Genomic DNA, 17257 nt, shown 5'->3' on the forward strand with positions numbered 1-17257 from the left:
GAACATAGTTTGTTATAACCTGGTCAATTTGTGAGTACAATTTTTTTAATTAAATATGTCAGCTCGTACATTTTTTATCCACAGTGGATCAAGAAGATGTCATGAGAACTATCAAACATGAAAGTTAAACAACGCTTTATCTTCTCAAAGGTGGGGTGGTACATGCAAACACTTCACAACTTAAACTTAGAAGTAGTGGGTGGTTTTAAGGACTTCTAAGTTATTCAACATTGCTTTTTTTAATTCAACCATTGTTTGCAAAAGAAAACAATGGTTTTTTCTTTCAAAAACCATGTTAGTAAGTACCATGTAACCATATATTAATTCTATTTATTGATGAGAAATGATTATACAATTCAACAACAAACAAAACCTCTTGATAGTATATAGTACAATTTATGGAAAATGATTATCACTGCTTTAAAACGACTATGATTGATTTCATTGATGTGGACTCTGCTATTAGCGAAATCCTTGCAGATAAGTAGGCTTGCAAGAAAACTGTCTATGGGCGTGTGAACGTCGACACTACAAAAGAGGAAGAGTAACAGTACATATAGATATACACTAAGGATTTTAAGTTTTCCTACACCAAATTTCTCCACTTGAGTGCTAATTGAGAAATAGTTTTTGTAGAAGAACCATCTTCTTTGATTGTATTTGAAGCAGCTTCTTTTAATTCCTTCATGTTATTGCGCAATTTCTCACCTTCTTCTCCTTCCATGAGACACTTGATCACCTTAGCAACCTCTTCGCTTTCCACAATGCTATTTTCATTAACTCTTGGCCTCAGTCCCACTTTTAGTCCTTCGCTCAACAAAACCGCATTCATTTTCTGCTCAGCAAATAGAGGCCACGTGATTAATGGCACACCGTGCACCACACTCTCAAGGGTTGAATTCCAGCCACAATGAGTCAAGAACCCGCCAATTGAGTTGTGACTTAGGATTTGAATCTGTGGCGCCCATGATGTAATGACAAATCCTTTCTCTTTAGTTCTCTCCAAGAACCCGGATGGTAAAAACTGCAAAGGGTCATTTTCATTTTGCGCTGAAAGATATGCTGCACTAGATGAACTGCTACTCGGTGCTCGCAAAACCCACAAGAATTTTTTATCAGTCAATTCCAAACCCAAAGCCAGCTCCACAATTTGTTCATGTGAAAGTGTACCTCCACTCCCAAAAGATACATACAAAACTGAACAAGGCTGCTGTTTATCCAACCAGGCCAGACACTCCAGGCCATTAGCATCATCACCTGAACTTGTTTCTGATTGGATAATTGGTCCAACAGGATACACCGGAGGGTTGTCACTTCCCTCCTCTTTCATTGCACTTATAGGACCCATCTCCATTTCCAGGAAGCTATTAACAAGAACACCATCAGCAGAACTTAAAAGTTTAAAAAGTGGGACGAAGTGTTTGTAAACTTGACTTGATCTATCTTGAGCTATGCTAAAGAGATCCCTGCCATGGATTGGTACACAGCCTGGTATTTTTATAGGCTCCGGTATATCTCTATACTCACATGATGTTTCCTCATCCAACTTAGGCAAATAGAAGCCCCAAGCAAGTGTAGTAGCAGCTGTAGGGAAGTATATATAAGACAACTTGTTGAGTTCCTTACCAATATTTAGTACTTCAACAGAAAAAGAATCAACCACTAAGGCCACAAGGGGAATTTCTTTAGCCAAAGACTTCAAAGCCTGATGTAGATATGGGAGAGAGTTATTCAGTGTGAGGTGTATTTGGCTTTCCATCGTAATCCCTTGTGGTAGGTCATCGGGGTACACAGGTGGAAGAAAAGTGTGGTTGATGTTTGATGGAAGAGTTTGAAGGACAGATTTTGTGGCACTTGAGGGAGATCCAAGTGTGGGAATGAAACATGTTACATGAAAATTTGGATGAAGCTGAACAAGTCTCTTGGAGAATTGAAGAATAGGGACTAAATGACTATATCCAACACCTGGAACAACTGCAATATGAACTGTTTTCTCCATGGAAATTTGAGGTCAAGTTCACAACTTATCAGGTAAGATATGTGAATTGTGAAAGGAAGAACAAATGATAGAACTCACCTAACAATGCAGCATATTGGTATAACATTGATGTGATAATTTAATATGCACCATTATTTCATCAAATGATTTATGTATGCTATCTACCTTTCTATTTCATTATTAAAATGATATGAGTATTGATTGATGTAGTAACAATTTAAAACTGGTTAGACAGGGCAATAATTGTATTATATCTTGAAGTTGAAGATTTAGGAATCAATATAATAACATTTTGTCCCAAATATCATATTATATGATAGTAACATATCCTTAAATAATGTCATTATTGGTCAAGTTGCTTTTGATTTTTGAAAAGAAATGGAGAGCTCTATTTAGGAGAAAAATATATACAAATGGAAGATAAGGTCAGAAGAAGACAAAATACTTAAAAAAAGAAAACTGTGATTACTTTGGAATGAGGTCAGAGTTATTGTCCAGATCTGTTGATCTCATATTTATGTCTGAAGGTGAAGCAGAGGATAAAAAACCAATTTATAGGATATATCATGCGAATATTCATGACATTGGGAGGCTTTTGAAAGGTAAGTAAATTTATTGAAGTTTTATTCGAGTCTCATATCATCAAAGTTTCTTAATTTTGGAATGTATGTGTGTGTATATATGTGTGTGTGTGTGTGTGTGGGGCACCACCATCTTATGAGTTAGTTTTCACGAGTCAGACACAAACGTATTTTATAAGGTATTAGAGTACAGTTTTATAGGCATAACATGTTGGTGAATATTGAAGTTGTATTTGAGTCTCACGTTGCTAAGATTCTTGAGCTATGCATTAAGTTCGGCTGCTCTAGAACCGGCTCACACTTAATTCAGTTGTTGACTGTTTTCGCCTAACAACTTAGAATATTTTTGGTGCAAGCAATTCTCCCCCGCGCCATTTTAGAGATTCATGCAACTAGAGATAATGTGACAAGCAACAATTGAATGTCAGTGCCGCTGCGTAATCATTGGGAGTAAAAAACTAGTTAGATTGTTTGTCTCTCTCAACTAACGGCTAAACCATTTACCTCAGTTCCTTTTGTTATTTGCTATGTTCTTGCTTTTTGACATACTACTATTAACAAACGTTTGTGCATTCTACTCCTCTTCCATTCTTTGGAAATAATCATGTCTTCTGCTTCTCAAAATCGCTATCACAGTTACGTTAATGATTCTGCATCAACCTAGGGATCTTTCATTCGACAATCCCGCGACTAAGTTCGTGCGACCTCTTCCCCCTTACTCAGGGAGGTTCATCTATTCTCCAACCTTCAACTTCCACAATTAAAGATGTGCAAATGTACTTCAAAGAATGCCTCAGTCCACATGATATTCACAGCTTGCCAATCACTTCTAATTGGTTAACAACTGAAGGTAAGGTAGGCTAAGTGATTTGAGAACTTGGCCACATCCAATTATCTTTACGTGGCTTGGGTGACTAAAGCTATCAAAGTTGATACATCCCTTTGGATTTGGAGCTTCTCTACAGATTCCTTGACTACTCATACCTAAGTACAAATACTTTCATTTTTCGTCGTGGCATGGTTACTCCCACTCCACTTGATGTAGCAGCAATTCTTGGCCTTTTTCTGCTCAGGGAAGAAGCTCCATCAGATTACGACATCAGTAAATTTGATCTATTAGAATTTTCATCCAACATTTATGAAAAACCACCAAGTTAGCTATAAATTACTATAAATTAAATAGAAATCACCAAGTTGAAATGAAAAACCAATAAAGTAAGCACACACTATAGACCAATTCTGCTCAACTGTCAAATATAATGTATCAGAAGCATGTTTTGTAGTATGAGTTTAAAATTGGAAATTATGATGATTATCTTATTTGTAGAAAGAAATAGGGTGAATATTGTTATACTTTATGCATCAGTCAAGAGACTACTTATATAGAGCGATTACATAGAGTAGAGACAATAAATAGGAAGATACAAAAGATATGCATTAACTAAAAGAATCATGTGGATTCTCCTAGAAGACACACAGATTCCAACATTATTCCAATGAAAAAACATAATGACTATAATTTAGGGAAAACATATTGGCAAAAGCATTCGTTAAATCTAGTTTTCCTACAGCAGATTTCTCCACTTGACTGTTAATTGAGAAATAGTCTTTGTAGAAGATCCATCTTCTTTGAGTGCATTGGAAGCAACTTCTTTTAACTCCTTCATATTATTGCGCAATTTCTCACACTCGTCTCCTTCCATGAGACACTTGATCACCTTAGCAACCTCCACCCTTTCGACAATACCATTTTCGTTAACTCTTGGTCTCAGTCCCACTTTAAGGCCCTCAGTCACCAAAACTGCATTCATTCCCTGTTCAGCAAACATAGGCCATGTGATTAGTGGCACCCCATGCACCACACTTTCAAGTGTTGAGCTCCAACCACAATGACTCAAGAACCCGCCAATTGAACTATGACTAAGGATTTGAATCTGAGGTGCCCATGATGTAATGACAAAACCTTTCTCCTTGGTTCTCTCCAAAAATCCAGATGGTAAAAATTGCAAAGTATCCAGATGGTTCTCTCCAAACACTTGTGCTGAAAGATATGCTGCATTAGATGAGCTACTACTCGGTGCTCGCACAACCCATAGGAATTTCTGATTACTCAATTCCAAACCCAAAGCCAGCTCAACAATTTGTTCTTGTGAAAGTGTACCACCACTCCCGAAAGACACATACAAAACTGAACAAGATTGTTGTTTGTCTAACCATGACAGACACTCCAAACTATTAGCATCATCAACAAAAGTTGTTACTGTCTGGATGATGGGTCCAACAGGATACACAGAAGGGTTGCCATTTCCTTGCTTTGTCAGTGCTTTTATAGGTCCCATTTCCATTTCTAAGAAGCTATTAACAAGAACACCATCAGCAAAACTTAGACTTTTAACATGTTGAAGGAAGTGTTTGTAATCTTGACTTGATCTATCTTGAACTATGGTCAAGAGATCCCTGCCATGGAGTGGCACGCAACCTGGTACTTTGATAGGCTCTGGGAGATCTCTGTACTCACATGTTGTTTCCTCATCCAACTTAGGCAAATAGAAGCTCCAAGCCAGTGTACTAGCTGCTGCACAGAAGTATATATAGGACAATATGTTGATTTCTTTAGCGAAGTTTAGTGCTTCGACAGCAAAAGCATCAACCACCAAGGCCACAAGGGGAGTCCTTAAAGAAAGAGACTTCAATGCCTCGTGCAAATATGGGAGAGAATTAGTAACTGTGAGCTGAATTTGGATTTCCATGGGCAGTCCTTGAGGTAGGTCATCGGGTTGAACCGGTGGAAGAAACATGTAGTCGATATTTGATGGAAGAGTTTGAAGGATGGTTTTTGAGGAATTTGGGGGAGAACCAAGTGTGGGAATGATACATGTGACATGAATGTCCGGATGAAGCTGGATAAGTAACTTTGAGAATTGAAGAATAGGGACTAAGTGTCCATACCCAACACCTGGAACAACTGCAATGTGAATTGTTTTCTCCATGGAAATTTGAGGCCAAGTTCATGAATGAAACTCAAGTATAGCCAAAGACTAATATAGATTTTAAAGCCAAATTTGAAAGAATGTATTTCTAATATTGGTTGAAAGTTTGGTTTTAAGATTTTCTGGTATGCACCAGTATATCCAGATTTCACAACTTCTACCTAACACAATATTGAGAATTTCACCCTATAGTCAACACTACCTTATAATTTTTAGATACATATAGGGCAATAACTGAGGATGTGCATAACAGACTTGAGCTAATAGAAGCATAAGCACATACTCGTAAAAGTTGTTTGGTGATGCTATCTCATTACCCTTTTTAGCAACATATATATAAAAAAGAGAAGTAAGAAGGTTTATAAAACAAAATCTTCTTTAACAAAGATGCCAAAATAGAAAATTAAAAACGCTATTTAATACAATTAATAAAGTTGTTATCCCTCTATAATCTACATATTTCAAGAGAAATTCCTAAAGAAACAACAGATGCATGTCCTATCCAGTGAGTTGGTGACTAATACAAAGAGAGAAAAAATACCTTATTATAGTAATTGACTTCTAATCTAAATAGCTAAATATTTTAGATGATTTTATGGTGATCACTAGCATATCTATACTTCACAACTTAAACTCACTTGCCATCTCATAACCTAACACAATATATACTGAGAATGTCACCATACAGTCAACACTAGCTTATAAATATAGTCAGATGCATATAAGGCAATAATTGAGGATGTGTATTAACCTATGAAGCACGGACACTCCTCCGATTAGGCGTGCCTCGGTGTCCGACACCGACACTTATAATTACACGAAATTATGTTATTTTCTCAGATTATTAGCGGTGTCGGAGTGCCAGTGTCTATATCGTATCCGGTGTCCGTGTCCGTGCTTCATAGGTATTAACACACTTGAAAATAGTACCTTAAGCATTACTATTAGAAGCAACCAAACAGCCCTGGTGTTGGTGAGTTTGTGACTAATATAAAGACAACAAAAATACCTTATTATAGAAATTAATTTCAAATCTCAGTAACTAGATGTTGAATGTCATTTTTTGTTCTTCAAGTGGATGTCATTACCTCAAAATAAGATCCTCAAGTAATTAAAGCTAATTCCAGTTAAAAAAAATTGTAATTAAAGCAGAGAAAAGTTCCATTACAAAGTTTGATATTAATAAATGTTAGAAAAGAATAGGTGGATAACGAAAATTTAGGTTCTTCAATGTTTTTCTCTTAGAAGAAGATTCAAAGTAGAGAGTTTAAGTAAACTCATTTTGTCTAATATGAAATCAACTCTCGTAAACTCGACTGGTACGAGGTTACATCATCTATATTAAAAATAATATATGCATGACATATTTACTTGTGCTCTATCCAGAATAAAATATAAGCAAAAATAGTAACCGAAAGGTCAATGTATGTGATTAAAAATTTAATTCACATACATCAACTTTTCAACTACTTTTTTTGCATACATTTTATTCCGGAGGATATAATACAATAAATGGGTCAACAATTCAAAATTTCACCTTAGTTATACAGTGAAAAAAAAACGGACATCAACAAAATGAAACTAACAAAGAAGAAAAGAAACCGAATGTGAAAACTATGATGAAAAAAAGATCAAAAATATTGTTAAAAATTCCCTAAAAGTTTATCCAAGTTAGTGCGAGTTCATTTAAGTTAACAATAGAGTCAACTTGAAATTGTACGATTCAACACACTAATCGGGGATTTTAACAACTTTGCTTGAAAGATGAAGAACTCAAGTATTCTCATTAAGATGGATAGTCATCTGGATTATGATAAAACCTTCAAGGCACCAACTTTCCCTGGTCTATATCTAGTTTCTTTGGTCTCAAATTTGTGTCAAGATAGATTCCTAACTGAACTATACACCATTTCTAGGCTAACAGCATTTGTCATTAACAAAGAAAAGAATTCAGATTAGTCTAAGATAGATTCCTAACTGAACTATACACCATTTCTAGGCTAACAGCATTTGTCATTAACAAAGAAAAGAATTCAGATTAGTCTAAAGGGCATGTGCAAATCTATATAATGCATAAAGATATCACCATAAGCTTGTGGTGATCAAAGTCTAAATATCTAAATCAGCCTGAAACAAAATCACTATACAAGGTGAATACTGTAAATAGAAATTCAGATATGATAAATCATGACATTATAAAACAAAAGATATATAGTCACCAATAGAATGTACTGAGAAGTATGAAATAGCCAATAATGGATGCATAACACTAACACAAACTAAAGTAAACTGTGAAATACTAGGCCACATAAGGTGGTGTTTTATTTTTTGAATCATGCAAAATAAGGTGATCATAATAATGTATATTGTCATAGTCTCACAGAACTTGTTTTTCTATACCAAATTTCTCCACTTGAGTGCTAATTGAGAAAAAGTCTTTGTAGAGGATCCATCTTCTTTATGTGCACTATTAGCAGCTTCTTTTAATTCTTTCATATTTTGTTGCAGTTTCTCATCTTCGCCACCTTCCATGAGACACCTGATCAACTCAGAAATTTCTACCTTTTCCACAATGCCATTCTGATTAACTCTTGGCCTCAGTCCCGCTTTTAGGCTGTCAGTCAGCAAAACTGCATTTGTTCGCTGCTCAGCAAAAAGAGGCCATGTGATTAGCGGCACACCATATATAACACTCTCAAGAGTTGAATTCCAACCACAGTGACTCAAGAACCCACCAACTGAACTGTGATTAAGGATTTGAATCTGTGGTGCCCATGATGGAACAGCCATCCCTTTTTCTTTGGTTCTCTCCAAAAATCCGGACGGTAAAAACTGCAAAGGGTCAACATCATTTCCTGCTGAAAGGTATGCAGAATAGGCTGAACTGCTAGGTGCTCTTAAAGCCCATAAGAATTTGTGATTACTCAATTCCAAACCCAAAGCAAGCTCAAGTATTTGTTCTTGTGAAAGTGTACCACCACTCCCAAAAGAAACATACAAAACTGAACAAGGTTGTTGTTTGTCCAACCATGTTAGACACTTCAACCCATTAGCATCATCACCGGATTTTGTTGGCATTTGGATAATTGGTCCAACAGCTTAAACATCAGGGTTGCCACTTCCTTCTTCTGTGAGTGCTTCTATAGGACCTTTTTCAATTTCTAAAAAGCTATTAATAAGAATCCCGTCAACAGAACGGAATGTTCTAATGCGTTCGAGTAAAAATTTGTAAGATTGACTTGATCTATCTTGAGCTTGGTCAACAAGATCCCGACCGTGAATCAGTACACAACCTGGTACTTTAAGAGGCTCTGGAAAATCTCTGTACTCACATGATGTTTCCTTGTCATATTTGAGCATATAGAAGTATGAAGACAAAGTTGTGACTGAAGCAGGAAAGTAAACATAGGACAACATGTTGAATTCCTTAGCCAAATTTAATGCTTCAATTGCAAAAGAATCAACCACCAAGGCCACAAAAGGTGTCCTTAAAGTTAAGGATTTCATAGCCTGACGTATAGGCGGTAATGAGTGAGTCAGTGTGAGCTGAAGTTGAATTTCTAAGGTAATCCCTTGTGGTAGGTCTTTGGAGTTCACTGATGGAAGAAAAGTACAGTTGATATTTGCTGGGAGAGTTTGAATGATGTCTTTTGAATCAGTTGGGAAAGACTCAAGTGAGGGAATGAAACATGTGACATGAAAGTATGGATAAGTAGCTTTGAGAATTGAAGAATTGGGAATAAGTGGCTATATCCAACACCTGGAACAACTGCAATATGAATTGTTTCTCCATGGAAATTTGTTGTTGAATTTACAGCTTATGATCATGTAAAGTAAAGCTTTTCTGTTTATTGTGGCTTCTAAAAGAAAATATTTGAACTTACCTACCTATTATACATGTGCTAAAACAGTATCATTATGCATATGATATGATTGGGAAGTTTGAAAACGATGAATAAGGGCCACACATTTTGGTAATAATACAAGAGTAATTCTATCTAATTGTAGACAAGTTCCTATCTATTCTAAACTATGAATAAGAGCCACACATGTTACAATCTGCTTCTGTTTTTTATTTGACATTTTTTCCTTCACCTTTTTCCATGATTTTTCTTTTTCATTTCTTTTATCTAAAATATATGAATGTTTCTATTAAGATGAAAACAAGCTTTCAAATTGAACTGGCGGCCCAAGACCTTCTATGATATCAAATATACCAATTCAGGAGAAGATAGAAGAAAAGATGATTATAAGATGACTGTGTAAAAAAGAAAATCACTTATAACGCTTTTCATACTATATAGGTTGATGCTTCTAGAGGTCATAGAATTCTAATTACACATGAGTAGTTAAGCTAATAGTTCTTCATAAATTAGAAATAGTTGTTTCTCATCTGTCATGCAAATCAAATTTGTAGCATATTGTCAATGATATTGCAATAAGTGAAATACATTCTATGATGAGTTTGTCATACCTTTGGTTTAGATTTCAATTGGATTATATCAATGAAAGTCTGCTATGTATTGAACTTTAAAGAACATGAAGAGAAGACTGATAGCTTGCAGAACAAGAAATAGAGTTTAGAGTACTTTTCAGTGTTATTACTATGTAGCTTTCACTTCTAGCATAGTTAGTTACTGCACTTATGTAACTAATTGTATAAATACCTATGTACTCATTTCCATAATCAATAAAAATTTTCCTTCTTTCATTCCTTTGATTTGGATGATCCTTCACCAATCTATTATTGTATACCTTTCTTTAATGGTTTATCAGTGAATGTCAACAGGCGGAAGTATCCGAGGGCGGAGGCGCAGACGAAGGGACAATAGTGATCAAATATACAGACATGAACCAAATCAGAAGTCAGTCATGTAAATGGTTATGTGGAGCACATGGTAAAAGACCAATTTATCTTTCCAAATAAATATTAAGCAACTAATGTAATTTTTGACACAATAAAATAACAAAATGGATATCAAATCAACAAAAACCTCAATTGTTACTATTTTTCATGGCTTTTGCAAAAAACACAAATTATCACCTCCTGCATCAACTAAATCTGTCTTAATATCAACAAAGCTAACATTTCCTTAAATATTTATCTCATAATTCCTTCGAGAGACTATCATGAAATCTTCTGTGCGAATCCGTGCAACCAGTAGCTTCTCTTGATGAATGAGCAAATCATGGGTGATATATATAACATCCCGCACATTATGGAAAAAAAATATAAACCCAAGAACATGGAATCTGGATAACAAGTAGTAACAATCGAGAAGTCGAAAACCCAAAAAATTAATCAGATTCATCCAATGAAAAATATTAACCATAGTTTAAATATCTAAAACAGCCAGGAACAAAATCACCACACAAGGTGAACAATGAACATAGAAATTCAGATATGATAAATCATGAACTGATATGTAATATCCAATAATGGATGACCAACACATATTGAAGATACGTAACAGTTAAATATAAGGCCAAACAAGATTTTAATATTGCATATTGTCATTAAACTTGTTTTTCTGTACCAAACTTTCTCCACTTGAGTGCTAATTGAGAAAGAGTCTTTGTAGTAGACCCATCTTCTTTGTGTACACTACTAGCAGCTTCTTTTAATTCCTTCATATTATTGCGCAGTTTCCCGCCTTCTTCCCCTTCCATGAGACACTTGATCAACTCAGCAATTTCTACCCTTTCCACAATGCCATTCTCGTTAACTCTTGGCCTCAGTCCCACTTTTAGGCCTTCACTTAGCAAAACCGCATTTGTTCTCTGCTCAGCATATAGAGGCCAAGTGATTAGTGGCACACCATACACCATACTCTCAAGGGTTGAATTCCAACCACAATGAGACAAAAATCCACCAATTGAACTGTGACTAAGGATTTGAATCTGGGGAGCCCATGATGGAATAACCATCCCTTGTTCCTTGGTTCTCTCCAAAAACCCAAATGGTAAAAACTGTAAAGGATCAACATCAGATGCTGAAAGATATGCAGCATTGGCTGTACTACTTGGAGCTCTTACAACCCATAAGAATTTATGATTACTCAATTCCAAACCCAAAGCCAACTCATCAATTTGTTCTTGCGAAAGTGTTCCACCACTCCCGAAAGACACATACAGAACTGAACAAGGCCGTTGTTTGTCCAACCATGCCAGACACTCAAACTTATTAGCATCATCATCAGATGTTGTTAGTGTTTGGATAATGGGTCCAACAGCATACACAAGAAGGTTTTCACTTCCTTCGTCTGTCAGTGCTTCTGTAGGACCCTTTTCAATTTCTAGGAAGCTATTAATAAGAACACCATCAAAAAGAAGGATTTTTTCAACACGTTCGAGTAAGAATTTGTAAGATTGACTTGATCTATCTTGAGCTAGGTCAACAAGATCCCGACCATGAATCGGTACACAACCTGGTATTTGAATAGGCTTAGGAAGATCTCTGTACTCGCATGATGTTTCCTTATCTAACTTGAGCAAATAGAAGAATGAAGATAAACTGGTGGCTGAAACAGGGCAGTAAACATAGGACAACAAGTTGAATTCCTTAGCAAAATCCAGTGCATCCATTGCTAATAAATCAACCACCAAGGCAACGAAGGGTGTCCTTAAAGTTAAGGACTTCAAGGCCTGATGTATAGATCGCAGTGAGCGAGTCAGTGTGAGCTGAAGTTGAAGGGCTAAAGCAATCCCTTGTGGTAGGTCATTGGAGTTCACTGGTGGAAGAAAAGTACAGCTGATGTTTGATGGAAGAGTTTGAAGGATTGTTTTTGAATCAGTTGGGAGAGAACCAAGTGAGGGAATGAAGCATGTGACATGAAAGTATGGATGAAGCCGAACAAGTAGTTTGGAGAATTGAAGAATTGGAAATAAGTGGCTATATCCAACACCTGGAACAACTGCAATATGAATTGTTTTCTCCATGAAAATTTGTTCTTAGTTTACAGCTTATAAGTTTCTTCTTTTTTTTTTTTTTTTTTTTTTTATGCTTGTGAAAGGAAAACCAAAAACAGAACTCACCTACCGATACATGCTCTGCAAAATTGACATTATGTATGTGTTTGACAAGATTCAAAACGATGAATAAGAGCCACACATGTTGGGAAAAACAAATTTCTGACATCCTACCCTACCAAGACAAAACACAAACCAAAGTGTATGAGTATCTTTTTGTCCAGCACATGGAATTGTGTAAGAAAAGACTTTATTTCGTACAGAAAAGACTTCATGTGGATGTCATTACCTCAAAATAAGATCCTCAAGTAATTGAAGTTAATTCCAGTTAAAAAAAATTGTAATTAAAGCAGAGAAAAGTTCCATTACAAAGCATGATATTCATAAATGTTAGAAAAGAATAGGAAGATAGGGAAAATTTAGGTTCTTCAATGTTTTTCTCTTAGAAGAAGATCGTCAAATTAGAGAGTTTAAGTAAACTCATTTTGTCTAATATGAAATTGACTCTCGTAAACTCGACTAGTATAAGTTTACATCATATATATTAAAAATAATATACACATGACATATTTACTTGTACTCTATCTAGAATAAAATATAAGCAAAAATGGTAACCGAAAGGTCAATGTACATGGTTAAAAAAATTATCCACATACATCAACTTTTCAACTACTATTTTTGCATACATTTTATTCCAGAAATAAATGGGTCAACAATTCAAAATTTCAACTTAGTTATACAGTGAAAAAAAAGCGGACATCAACAAAATGAAACTAACAAAGAAGAAAAGAAACCGAATGTGAAAACTATGATGAAAAAAAGATCAAAAACATTGTTAAAAATTCCCTATGAGTTTACCCAAGTTAGTGCGAGTTCATCTAAGTTTACAACAGAGTCAACTTGAAACTGTACGATTCATCAAGTTAACTCGGGGATTTTAACAACCTTGCTTGAAAGATGAAGAACTCAAGTATTCCGTCAGTCATCTGGATTATGATAAAACCTTCAAGGCACAAACTTTTCCCTGGTCTATATCTAGTTTCTATGGTCTCAAATTTGTGTCAAGGTAGATACCTAACCGAACTATACACCATTTGTATCTAAGAGCATTTGTCATTAACAAAGAAAATAATTCAGATTAGTCTAAAGGGCATGTGCAACTCGACAATGCAAAAACAATATCACCATAAGCTTGTGATGATCATAGTCTAAATATCTAAACAGCCAGAATCAAAATCACTATACAAGGTGAATACTGTATATAGAAATTCAAATATGATAAATCATGACGTTACAAAACAAAAGATATATATAGTCACCAATAGAAAGTACTGAGAATTATGCAATATCCATTAATGGATGCACAATATTTATTGAAGATAAGACAAACTAAAGTAAACTGTAAAATATAAGGCCAAATAATTAAGGTGATATATATATATATATATATATTTTTTTTTTTGAATGATGACAAATAAGGTGTTTCTACACAAAACAAGCTTTCGCCTGATATAGCAAGTCAACAATCCAGCTCATCACCTATAGATAGCACAAATAGCCTTAGTAGAAGTTAGTTATAACTGGTTCCTTACTACTCAAGTAAACCTATTATCTTGTTTGTTCAATAAATAGCATTCATGTAACTAACTCTACTTACAGATCAATGAATCAATATTTCAGTTTTCTCTCCTTTTTCTCCTTGTTCTTGATCTCATAATACATATTGTCATACAACTTGTTTTTCTATACCATATTTCTCCACTTGAGTGCTAATTGAGAAAGTGTCATTGTAGAAGATCCATCATCTTTATGTGCACTATTAGCAGCTTCTTTCAATTCCTTCATATTTTTGCGCAGTTTCCCACCTTCTTCCCCTTCCATGAGACACTTGATTAACTCTGCAATTTGTACCTTTTCCACAATGCCATTCTGATTAACTTTTGGCCTCAGTCCCACTTTTAGTCCTTCACTCAGCAAAACCGCATTCGTTCTCTGCTCAGCAAATAGAGGCCATGTGATTAGTGGCACACCATGCAACACACTCTCAAGCGTTGAATTCCAACCACAGTGAGTCAAGAACCCACCAACTGAACTGTGACGAAGGATTTGAATCTGTGGTGCCCATGATGGAATAACCATCCCTTGTTCCTTTGTTCTCTCTAAGAACCCAGAAGGTAAAAATTGTAAAGGGTCAACATCAGATGCTGAAAGATATGCAGCATTGGCTGTACTACTTGGTGATCTCACAACCCATAAGAATTTATGATTACTCAATTCCAAACCCAAAGCCAACTCATTAATTTGTTCTTGCGAAAGTGTGCCACCACTCCCAAAAGAAACATACAAAACTGAACAAGGTTGCTGTTTGTCCAACCATGTCAGACACTTCAACCCATTAGCATCATCACCGGATTTGGTTGGCGTTTGGATAATTGGTCCAACAGCATAAACATCAGGGTTGCCATTTCCTTCTTCTGTGAGTGCTTCTATAGGACCTTTTTCAATTTCTAGGAAGCTATTAATAAGAATACCATCAAAAAGACGGAATTTTTCAACACGTTGAACTAAGAATTTGTAAGATTGACTTGATCTATCTTGAGCTAGGTCAACAAGATCCCGACCATGAATCGGTACACAGCCTGGTATTTGAATAGGCTCTGGAAGATCTCTGTACTCACATGATGTTTCCTTATTCAACTTGAGTAAATAGAAGTATGAAGACAAAGTTGTGACTGAAGCAGGAAAGTAAACATAGGACAACATGTTGAACTCTTTAGCCAAATCTAGTGCATCAATTGCTAATGAATCAACCACCAAGGCAACAAAGGGTGTCCTTAAAGTTAAGGACTTCAAGGCCTCATGTATAGATGGCAGTGAGTGAGTTACGGTGAGCTGAATTTGAAGTGCTAAAGCAATCCCTTGTGGTAGGTCTTTGGAGTTAACTGGTGGAAGAAAAGTACAGCTGATGTTTGATGGAAGAGTTTCAAGGATTTTTTTTGAATCAGTTAGGAGAGACCCAAGTGAGGGAATGAAGCATGTGGCATGAAAGTATGGATGAAGCTGAACAAGTAGTTTGGAGAATTGAAGAATTGGGAATAAGTGGCTATATCCAACACCTGGAACAACTGCAATATGAATTGTTTTCTCCATGAAAATTTGTTCTTAGTTTACAGCTTATAACTTCATTTTTTTTTTCTTTTTATGCTTGTGAAAGGAAAACCAAAAACAGAACTCACCTACCTATGCATGTTTGAGAACAATTATTCTAAATGACAAAATTAAATTGTTTAGTCAAAAGATTTATTTTATGATTGGGACTTCCATGGATAGGGAAAAGGATAAGATCAAAAGGCCAACAGCCGCCCCCTTGTCAGGCTTTTGATGTATATGAAAAATACCTTATGCAAATAAATAAGCTTCTAGGTTAATTCATAAATTCTCACTAACGAAAATTGTATCTTCGGAAGTTTTTTTTTTTTTTTTAATAAACTATCGTAACAAGCTTATAAATAATACATAAAAACTTATTTATTCGCGTAAGATGTTTTGCATAAGCTCTAAAATAAGCCAATACAAACGGGCCCTTTATGTCGTTTCATGTTTAAAAGCTAATTCAACCATTAATTTTACCAAACACTACAAATACAATTAGTTAGGTTAGTCACTATCAGCTAGCTTATCAACTATCCACTATAAAATCATCCGTTATCAGCTATCCAAACAAAGCCTAAGCTTAATTTGTAACCATTTAATAAAAATTAGAACCAATAACTATCCACAAACATATCCTATTTTCCCAAAAACAAATTAAAAGAATAAACTGAAAGCATTAAAAAAATTGAAAAAAGCTAGCTTTAAGCGTGAATTCTCAAAACCAGTCACCAACTTACCCCTTCCGCTCCAACAACACTCGATCTTCTTCTTCTTCTTCCAATAGAATTGTGCATTTTGCAAAGTGCTTCTCATCGAAGAATTTGAACTTCCGCCATTGATACATTATGATCAATCGGAAGGGAATGTTTCATGAAATTAGGGCTTCGATGATGTCCTTCACCAATGAAACCCTACTATCTTGAAAAATTCTGATTCCGAAAGAAAAGAACCGAGTCTCGACACAGTGAGTAAGAAACGACGTCGCTTTTGCGAGGCATCAAGTTGACGAGAATGTATAAATAAGGGCGGAGCCTGAGAGTGTATATTTTTTACTTTTTCAATGATAAAGTAAAATTAAAAGATAAATACACCCCTCCGGTCACTAATATAAGCAAAAATCAAATTTTTAGATTCATTCAATTAATGATGTATGTAGTCTTTAGTATAGGCTATATACATCATTTATTAAATGAATCTAGAAAGTGGATTTTTGCTTATATTAGTGACCGGATGATGTATATCTTTGGTCTTTATCAATATACTAAATTTTGATTTTAGTATTTTTAATTTTGAAAATTAATGTAATCATTGCATTGTAAATTGAAATTTTTGACTTTTTTTATGGAATAATTTCTTTTTTAGAAGGCTTAAAATCAATAATTACTTAAAATAATTACTTAAAATCAATATAACTAATATTTAGTATATGATACTTATAAATATTAGTTATATTGATTTTAAGTAATTATTGTGTCATAAATCTATAAATAGTAAATTTTATCAAATTTACCTTGTCATTAGTACTAAACGGCCACTAGATATTACAATTAGCATTAGAGCAGGTC

General features: G+C 35.1%; 1 protein-coding gene and 3 pseudogenes across 11 annotated transcripts; all 4 read right to left on the bottom strand.

Moving 5' to 3' along the window:
- Positions 1–316: 316 nt before the first annotated feature.
- On the bottom strand, positions 317–1999 carry LOC146896436 (hydroquinone glucosyltransferase pseudogene; annotated as a pseudogene). The gene has a single exon (XR_015021777.1). The product of XR_015021777.1 is annotated as a hydroquinone glucosyltransferase pseudogene (transcript).
- LOC146896435 (hydroquinone glucosyltransferase pseudogene) lies at positions 317–5570 on the bottom strand (annotated as a pseudogene). The gene has a single exon (XR_015021776.1). The product of XR_015021776.1 is annotated as a hydroquinone glucosyltransferase pseudogene (transcript).
- A 2155-nt stretch (positions 5571–7725) lies between these two features.
- On the bottom strand, positions 7726–9369 carry LOC146896437 (hydroquinone glucosyltransferase pseudogene; annotated as a pseudogene).
- Positions 9370–10548: 1179 nt separating this feature from the next.
- LOC146896438 (hydroquinone glucosyltransferase-like) lies at positions 10549–16685 on the bottom strand. 9 transcript variants are annotated; one of them, XR_015021771.1, is made up of 4 exons: positions 16430–16652; positions 14197–15664; positions 12606–12714; positions 10853–12484 (listed from the first exon to the last, which is right to left on the bottom strand). XR_015021771.1 is itself a non-coding variant. In XM_085733446.1 (3 exons), exons 1-3 carry the CDS (start codon positions 16534–16536, stop codon positions 11088–11090), a joined length of 1608 nt encoding a protein of 535 aa, XP_085589572.1. In that variant the 5' UTR covers positions 16537–16685; the 3' UTR covers positions 10549–11087. The 9 variants fall into 9 exon arrangements, 4 of the variants coding, with proteins under 4 accessions (XP_085589572.1, XP_085589573.1, XP_085589575.1 ...); XR_015021773.1 differs by having other exon boundaries at positions 10949–12484; positions 12610–12709; XR_015021772.1 differs by having other exon boundaries at positions 10949–12484; positions 12610–12714.
- Positions 16686–17257: the final 572 nt, after the last annotated feature.

Source organism: Medicago sativa, chromosome 8 (assembly GCF_051527215.1).
Source record: "Medicago sativa cultivar Bolivia chromosome 8, Bolivia_mono, whole genome shotgun sequence".
NCBI classification, from domain to species: Eukaryota; Viridiplantae; Streptophyta; class Magnoliopsida; order Fabales; family Fabaceae; genus Medicago; species Medicago sativa.

Excerpts from the sequence above, each read along its gene's own strand:
- LOC146896438 (XM_085733446.1), bottom strand. The coding sequence starts at position 16,536 with ATGTATCAATGGCGGAAGTTCAAATTCTTCGATGAGAAGCACTTTGCA. Across the intron at positions 12,710-16,429 it reads GTGTTGTTGGAGCGGAAGGG|GATGTCAGAAATTTGTTTTT; the intron begins GTAAGTTGGTGA and ends TTGGTAGGGTAG. Across the intron at positions 12,485-12,605 it reads TGCAGAGCATGTATCGGTAG|TTGTTCCAGGTGTTGGATAT; the intron begins GTGAGTTCTGTT and ends TTCATATTGCAG.